This window comes from Microtus ochrogaster, chromosome 8 (genome assembly GCF_000317375.1).
Source record: "Microtus ochrogaster isolate Prairie Vole_2 chromosome 8, MicOch1.0, whole genome shotgun sequence".
In the NCBI taxonomy this organism is placed as follows: domain Eukaryota; kingdom Metazoa; phylum Chordata; class Mammalia; order Rodentia; family Cricetidae; genus Microtus; species Microtus ochrogaster.
This window is the reverse complement of record NC_022015.1, coordinates 73,615,282-73,624,082: the sequence shown is the minus strand read 5'-3', so window position 1 is coordinate 73,624,082 and position 8,801 is coordinate 73,615,282. Positions and strand designations below refer to the sequence as shown.

The 8,801-nt window shown below is 41.9% G+C and overlaps 1 protein-coding gene across 1 annotated transcript in view; it reads left to right on the top strand.

The window, feature by feature from the left end:
• Nucleotides 1-8,801, top strand: part of Armh3 (armadillo-like helical domain containing 3) — a 206,356-nt gene that overhangs the window by 18,705 nt on the left and 178,850 nt on the right. The window contains exons 3-5 of the mRNA XM_005352384.2: nt 1,302-1,358; nt 1,464-1,610; nt 5,690-5,797. Of these exons, the coding sequence (XP_005352441.1) occupies nt 1,302-1,358; nt 1,464-1,610; nt 5,690-5,797 (312 nt within the window). The remainder of the gene's footprint in view (nt 1-1,301; nt 1,359-1,463; nt 1,611-5,689; nt 5,798-8,801) is intronic.

Genomic DNA, 8,801 nt, shown 5'->3' with positions numbered 1-8,801 from the left:
ACTTTGAGATATCATCTTACACCTGTCAGAATGGCTAAAATCAAAAACACCAATGATAGCCTTTGCTGGAGAGGTTGTGGAGGAAGGGGCACACTCACCCATTGCTGGTGGAAATGCATACTTGTGCAACCATGGCTCATTTTTTATGATCTTATTTTCATTCATTTATTTATTTTTTATTTTTTTTATTTTTTTGGTTTTTCGAGACAGGGTTTCTCTGTGGCTTTGGAGCCTGTCCTGGAATCATTCATTTATTTATTTATTTTTTTAGCTAATTTAAAGAGTAGTTTTTATGATAGATGTCATATGAAGTTCTTTTTGTACCTTGAATTCTACAATTTCAATTTCAGATATATTTTTTAGAAGATGCATTGTTACATTCTATCTCAGGTTTCTGGTTGACAGAATAAGTAATTAGACACCTCATTCTCTAGTTATATGGGGTGAGTACAGAGTTATTATGATTTGGATTAGAGATTGATTTTAGCCTTCAAACGTAAACCAAAATATTACTTACAAAGAGAATATACTGATTTTTCTAATATATCTTTGGCACTTTTTCAGATGTATCACTAAACACATCAGTTCTAATCTTGACAAGAAATCTTTGTTGGTGCTCATAATGTCCTCATTAAAAGAAGTTTTAAAAGCAAGGTGATGGCACACGCCTTTAATCCCAGTACTCGGAGGCAGGGACAAGTGTATCTCTGTGAGTTGGAGAGCAGCCTGGTCTACAGAGCAAGTTCCAAGACAGGTTCCAAAACTACAGAGAAGCCGGGCGGTGGTGGCGCACGCCTTTAATCCCAGCACTCGGGAGGCAGAGGCAGGCGGATTTCTGTGAGTTCGAGACCAGCCTGGTCTAGAGAGTTAGTTCCAGGACAGGCTCCAAAGCCACAGAGAAACCCTGTCTCGAAAAACCAAAAAGAAAAAAAAAAAAAAAAGAAAAAAAAAACTACAGAGAAACCCTGTCTTGAAAACTCCCCAGGGGGAAAAAAAAAGGAAACAGTTTCAAAGTTAAATATGACAGGTAGGCCTGGAGAGGTGGCTCAGAGGTTAGGAGCACTGTCTTCTCTTCCAAAGGTCCTGAGTTCAATTCCCAGCAACCACATGGTTACTCACCACCACTTGTAATGCGATCTGGTTCCCTCTTCTGGCCTGCAGGCATATATGCAGACAGATACTATATATATAATAAATACATCTTTAAAAATATTTTTAAAAATTGATAGTTAAAGTTGACAATATTTTTGATGCTTTTTGAGGTAGCAATGAAGTTGAACATGCTTGTTTTCTGATTTCAGACGGAAGACCCCAGTAAGTGTAGTCCTCGGTTTTGGGAGGAGCTCTTCCTCATGAAGGTGAGATTGGGTGGCATGTTGGCATTCTCGGGTAAGTAACATTGTCTTACATATTCTCAGTGCTGCACTAAAAGTCTGCTTAGGCCCTTACTGTTCTTTTGGCAGGTGAATTTAGAGTATCTAGAAGGCAAGCTGGAGTCTCTGGATGGTGAAGAGCTAATGAAGATCAAGGACAATATCAACTGTTTATTTCAACACTGTATCCAGGCTCTAGGAGAGGAGCATCCAATTCGAGTTGTCAATGCCTTGCAGGTAGAGGCTGGGAGACTGGGAAGTCCTGTTTAATGGAAACATGGAACTGAAGCTCATCTATTAGATGCTGAGGAACCTAGAATTGCCTTTAGTTATCAGAGATGGTTTGGTTTTTCATTCCTTTATATTTTTAATTTTTTAAATAAAATATCTGTCATGCTTAGCTATTTTTCTGTTTTATTTAATTTTAAAAAAACATTTATTATGGGCTAGAGAGATGGCTCAGTGGTTAAGAGCACTGGCTGCTCTCCCAGAGGACCAGGGTTCAATTCCCAGCATTCACATAACATCTCACAGCTGTCTGTAACTCCTGTTCCAGGGAATCTGGTGCCCTCACATAGATACACATGCAGGCAAAACACCAATGCACATAAAGTAAAAATAGATAAATTACATACACACACACACACACACACACACACACACACACACACACACACACACACGAACATATGAACTCTGGCTGCTCTTTCAGAGGACCTGGATTCAATTCCCAGCACTCATATGTCTGTTCACAGTCCTAGGGGATCCAGTCAATGCCTTCTTCTGGCCTTTGTGGACAGGTGGCATGCATGTGGTGCACAGACATACATGCACATAAAACACCCATACACATAAAATGGAAAGCATTAATCTAATTAATCTTTATCAATAAAAAATCGGGAGTTAGATATTGGGGCAAGTACCCAAAAGGTCAGAGAAGCAGGAAGCAGCCACTAGTCGCCTCCTACCTCTTTCGTTTCTCCACCCTTAAAGAGCTGAGATCCTCTCTCCACCCTGCCTTAGTACTTCCTGTCTCCTCTCTGTCTACAGTCTTCCAAACCTCTATGGTTAATTTTGGTTAGCCCCCCTCTGACTCCAAACAAGCTTTTTTGTCAGAACATAATCAAAATATCACACAACAAAAATGAATTAAAAATAATTAAAACATTTATTACTATTACTTTAAGTCATGTGTCTTTGTGTTGCGTGGGTACAGGTATCTGTGGAAACCAAAAAAGGGTATGGAATCCTCTGGTGCTAGAATCACCAATGGTTGTGAGTCACCCAGCATGGGTAGTGGGACTCAAACTTGGGTCCTCTGGAAGAACAGCAGGTACTCTTAACCACTAAGCTATCTTTGCAGTCTAATTTAAATGTTTTTCTGTTTTCTTTTAGATTGTTTTTTTTTTTTTTTTTTTTAGATTGTTTTTTTTGTTACAGGATTTTTCTGTAGCTTTGGAGCCTGCCCTGGAACTCACTCTGTAGACCAGCCTGGCCTCAAACTCACAGAGATTCTCCTGCCTCTGCCTACCAAGTGCTAGGATTAAAGGCATGTGCACCACTACGTGGCTTAGTTTGGTTTTATGTGTGTATGTTTGAAGTATGTATGTATGTGTTTGTGTGGAGGCCAGAGATGGAAACTGGGTGTCTTTCCCAATTACTTTGTACCTTGTTGTTGTTATTATTATTATGCTTTGGTTTTTTGAAACAGGGTTTCTTGTGTAATCTTGACTGTTCTAGAACTCTTTCTGTAGACCAGACTGTCCTCAAACTCTCAGAGATCCACCTGACTCTGCCTCTGGAATTCTGGGATTAAAGGCATGCACCACCACCAACTAGCTGTTATTTTTATTTTTTAATTTTAAAGAAGTACTTACTGGGCTGGAGAGGTGGCTCAGAGGTTAAGAGCACTGACTGCTCTTCCAGAGGTCCTGAGTTCAATTCCCAGCAACCACATGGTGGCTCACAACCATCTGTAATGAGATATGGTGCCCTCTTCTGGCATGCGGGCATACATGGAGGCAGAACACTGTGTACATAATAAATAAATCTTAAAAAAAAAAGTACTTACTGGGGGACTCTAGAGATGGCTTAACAGTTAATAACAATTGTTGTTTCTGTAGAGAACCTAGGTTTAGTTCTTAGCGTTTACTTGGCAGCTAACAGCTGTCTGTCACTCCAGTTCCAAAGGAGCCAATACCATTTTCTGGCTTCCTTACATGGCGGTTTCATAGTTATACATGCAGGCAAAACATCCATACACATAAACTGAAAAAATAAATCTCTAAAGATTTTATTATGGGGCTAGGTGTGGTGGTGTACACTTTAAATCCCAGCACTTTTGAGATAGAGGCAGGTGGATTCCTGATCTTTATAGCGAGTTCCAGGCCAGTGAGTGCTATATGGTGATATCCTGTCTCAAAACCAACAAAAGTATAATAAAACAAACAAAAAACGGTATTTCCTGTGTACAGTGCTTGTGGGAGGGGGAGCATACATGACCCAGTGCTCATAGAGACTAAAGAACAGCTGTGTGAAGTTGCTTGTTTGCTTCCACCTCTGTGTGGCTCCAGTTGGCTTTTTGGGGAGCCCAACTCCCAACTTTCAGATAATTAACACATGGAGGCTTATTCTTAGTTAGGAATGCCTGGCCTTAGCTTGGCTTGTTTCTTGTAGCTCTGTAGATAGACCAGGCTGGTCTCGAACTCACAGAGATCCGCCTGTCTCTGCCTCCCAAGTGCTGGGATTAAAGGCATGCGCCACCATCGCCCGGCCTTGCCAGCTTTTCTTAACTTTAAATTTTCCCATGTACCTTTTGCCTCTGGGCCTTTTCCTTTTCTTACTTCCGTGTATCTTACTTTCACCCTTACTCTGACTGGCCAGGTGACTGGGTGACTAGCCACTAGCGTCCTCCTTTTCTTGTTCTCTCGTTGCTCCTCCTCTTCCTCGTTTCTCCTGTTTATCCTCTCTGCCTGCCAGTCCCTCCTATCCTTGCTCCTACCTCGCTATTGGCCATTCAGCTCTTTATTAGGACCATCAGGTGTTTTAGACAGTTTAGTGATATTTCATTTGTATTTTAATAAATAAAGCTTGTCTTAAGTTCAGAGAGTAAAACAGCTGCACTGATCAGCCTTCTAGACCAGGCAGTGGTGACACACACCTTTAATCCCAGTAGCCACATTAGTTTGCCATAGAAAACAGGTGGTAGTGGTGCATGCCTTTAATCCCAGAACTAGAGAGGAATATAAAATGGGAGGAATCAGCTCTCCCACACAGTCTCATTCTGAGATTCCTGGAGGCAGGATTGCCATTTTGGACTGAGGTAGAGGTAAAAGCCAGTGACTGGCTGTTTTGCTTTTCTTATCTTCAGGTTGAACCCAAGTTTCTGTCTCTGAATTTTTATTAATCGTAGTACTACAAGACAGGCAGAGAATCACAGCTTCACAGAGTTAAACAAATGCAGCATTAATAAAAGTCACACACTTTAAAACAATATTACCCAGCAGTCCCAGGGATCAAACTTGGGTCCCCATGCTTGCAGAGCAAGCCCTGAGCCATCTCTCTAGCTCTTTACTTTTCTTTTTCTCCAGAGGAGGAAGTGACATGTCTTCCTTTATTACTGTCTTTCTTATTCCCTGGACAGAGGGTCACTGAACCTGGAGCTCACCATGTCTGGCTAGGCTGGAGGCCAGCGAGCCCAGCAGTCCTCGTGTGTGTGTGTGTGTGTGTGTGTGTGTGTGCATGCTCATGTCTCAGGCTCCTGTGGAGTCAGAGAACACCTTGAAGGGGTCGGTTCCTTTGTCAGACCTGGCAGCAAGTACTTTTACCTGCTGAGCTAGTTCTCTGACTCTGATCTTGAACTTCTGATTCTTCTGCCTCCTTCTCCCCAGTGCTGGGATTGCAGGTGTGCTGCTGTTTCTCAGTTTCTGGATTTTTTTTTTTTTTGAGACAGGGTTTCTCTGTAGTTTTTTGGATTTTTTAAAAAATTTATTATTTTATGTTTATTGGTGTGAGGGTCAGATGTCCTAGAACTGAAGTTACAGGCAGTTGTGAGCTGCCATGTGGGTGCTGGGAATTGAACTCAGGACCTCTGGAAGAGCAGCCAGTGCTCTTAATCGCTGAGCCATATCTCCAGCACAGTTTCTGGATTTTTATGTTAACATTGAAGCTGTTTTTAAACTCAGAGCATCAGAAATTGAAGGTCAGCCAGTCTTGTCAAGACTTAGTTCTGAAGTTGCAGGAGGAAGCTGCAGATTTAGTGTACTCGTAGTGTGGAGACTTTCTCTCTAGAAGAATTGTTTTTCCCATCTCTGCAGACCTTGTGTGCACTAATTCGAGGAGTCCACCAGAAGAATAAGTCTACATCTGGATTTGACATTATCAACATGCTGATGGGCTTTGATAAAGCGGAGCTGTGCATGAAGGTGAGGCAGAAATGTGTATGTGGCTCTGAATAGTTCTTTTTTTTTTTAAAGATTTTTTATGATTTATTTTTATTTTATGTGCATTGGTGTTTTGTCTACATGTGTATCCATATGAGGGTGTCGAATCCCCTGTAACTGGAGTTACAATTGTGAGTTGCCATGTGGTTGCTGGGACTTGAACGCAGGACCTCTGGAAGAGCCATCTCTCCAGCCCCTGAATAGCTTATCTCTTGACTGCCGTTGGTGATGCTTCCTGTAGACAGACATACTAGAAGATTTGGAGTCAGATTTTGGCTTTCTGAGACTGGATTTCTCTGTGTAACAGTTAGCCCTGGGTATCCTGGAACTGGCTTTATAGATCAGGCTGGCCTCGAACTTACAGAGATTCATCTGCCTTTGCCTCCTGAGTGTTGGGTTTAAAGACATGAACTACCACCATCCAGATTTTTATGACATTTATGAACTTGGATAAAATATGAAAAGCTCCAAGATCAGCTATTGCCGGGCGATGGTGGCGCACGCCTTTAATCCCAGCACTCGGGAGGCAGAGGCAGGAGGATCTCTGTGAGTTCGAGAACAGCCTGGTCTACAGAGCTAGTTCCAGGACAGGCTACAAAGCCACGGAGAAACCCTGTCTCGAAAAACAAACAAACAAACAAACAAAAAAAAACCCCCAGCTATTTTGTGGTTCTAGGAACAAAGCCATGCTGTTTTGCACGGAAGGCAAGTCCTCTACTGTCCACAATCCTTGTGTGCTTTTGGCTCTTTGACAGACTCTTATGTAGCTGAGGCTGACTTCAGACTTAAATTACAGAGGATAAGACTTTTTAAAAACTATTTGTTATAGTTTTTAAAGGTTTATTTATTTTATGTGTATAGATGTTTTCCCTGCATATATGTCTGTGTACTTCATGTGTGCGTGATGACTGAGAGGTACGAAGAGGGTATCTGATCCTTTGGAATTGGAGTTTCAAATGGTTGCCAGCCTGATGTGGGTGCTGGAAACTGATCATGGCTCATCTATAAGAGCAATAAATGTTTTTGAGCACTAAGCTGTCTTTTCAGCCTGTTTGTCTATCTCTCTCAAGTTAAAAAAAAAAACCATTAAGTGTAATTTAAAGAAAACAACTGGGGCGGGGGGGGGGCTGGAGAGATGGCTCAGCAGTTAAGAGCAGTGATTGCTCTTCCAAAGGTCCTGAGTTCAATTCCCAGCAACAGCATGGTGGCTCACAACCATCTGTATTGAGATCTGGTGCCCTCTTCTGACCTGCAGGCATATATGTGGACAGAACATTGTATACACAATAAATAAATAAATATTAAAAAAAAAAAAGAAAACAACCAGGACAACTGCACAGTGAGAAAATTGACTCCTGGAGGTCAGGAAGGCACAGTGCCCTTGAGCTTAAGATGGTGTGATTACAGATGCAGTCATTTAAGAGGGGCAGTCCTCTGACCACTGGAGAAGAATGTGTGCGTGTATGTATAATGTGTGTGAGTGCCTACATGCTATGGTGCATGTGTATAAGTCAGAGTTAGAATCAGGTCTTCGGGCTTATATGGTAAGCATCTTTACCTGCTGAGCCATCTTGCTGGCTTTCCTCATGTCATTTGTTACTTACCAAAATGTGTGCAGAATGCCCGGACCGTGGTGGTGCACTCCTTTAAGCCCAACACTTGGGAGGCAGAGGCAGGCAGATATTTGTGAGTTCAAGACCAGCCTAGTCTACAGAGTGAGTTCTAGGACAGACAGGACTACCCAGAGAAACCCAGTCTCAAGAAACCAAAACCAAACCAAACCAAACCAAACCAAAAAAGCTAACCAAACAACAACAATAAAACAAAAATGTATGCAGATGTCTTTCTTTGTATGTCTTGTACCTGGGAAGAGGCAATTAATTATACAAAGTTCCTAATTTCTACACAGGATAAATTCTTTGTTTCAGCCAACTGTCAATGGACAGGCAATTGAAATGACACAATCTCTCTGGGAAAGAACACTAGAGTATTCTGTTTTGTGATATATGTATTTCTTCATATGTCTTCATCAGTTTCTGTAGTAGTCTGAGTTTCTTACATCTCCAAGTATAAGTTTGCATTCTGCTCTGGAGCTCTTGATCACAGCTCATGTTCACATACATTTTTTTTTTTCACTTAGACTGTTTCTCCTCTTCCTCTCATCCCTCCTCCCCTACTGGGGATCCAGCATGGTGTATGTTAGATAGGGCTCTAACACTATCTTTTTATTAGAACACTCTTGTAATTCATGTATTGTGTAGTTGATTCTTAAACTGAACAAACATAACCACTTTTAATTCAAAAAACAGTTTAATTGCCTCCCAGAAGAAAAAAAAATCATCCTTTTGAATGCTAGAATTATAGACATATATCTGCTTTATTTTCGGGTTTGAACCCAGGGCCTTATGAAAGGTAGGCAAACACACTATCATTGAACTACGCTCTCAGCCCCTTTTCATGGACCTTTGATCATTCTAAAGTCTACCTGGTGTCCCTTTCCTCTTCCTCCTCCTCCTCAAAAAAATTGTGTGTGTGTCTGTGTGTGTGTGTGTGTGATATGCATGTGTTTGTGGAAGGAATACATGTGGAGGCCAGAGCTCAACAGTGGAACCCCTACATGAGATAGTACCACCAAGCTATACTCCCACGGTTCACGCACACCCTCCTACTGGGCAAGACTACTCCACATGGGCCAGCTGTGACTTCCCCTGGCTCTTTAAACTTGGTGTAACGACTCCAGTTCCAATAAATGTCAAATCATCTCTTGTGTACTAATATTAAAACAGTATCTTATTTCTTCCACTCCATTAAAAAATGGTGGGATTCTGTCTTTAGAAATAAGAGTAAGAGCCGGGCGATGGTGGCGCACGCCTTTAATCCCAGCACTCGGGAGGCAGAGGCAGGCCGATCTCTGTGAGTTCGAGACCAGCCTGGTCTACAGAGCTAGTTCCAGGACAGGCTCCAAAGCCACAGAGAAACCCTGTCT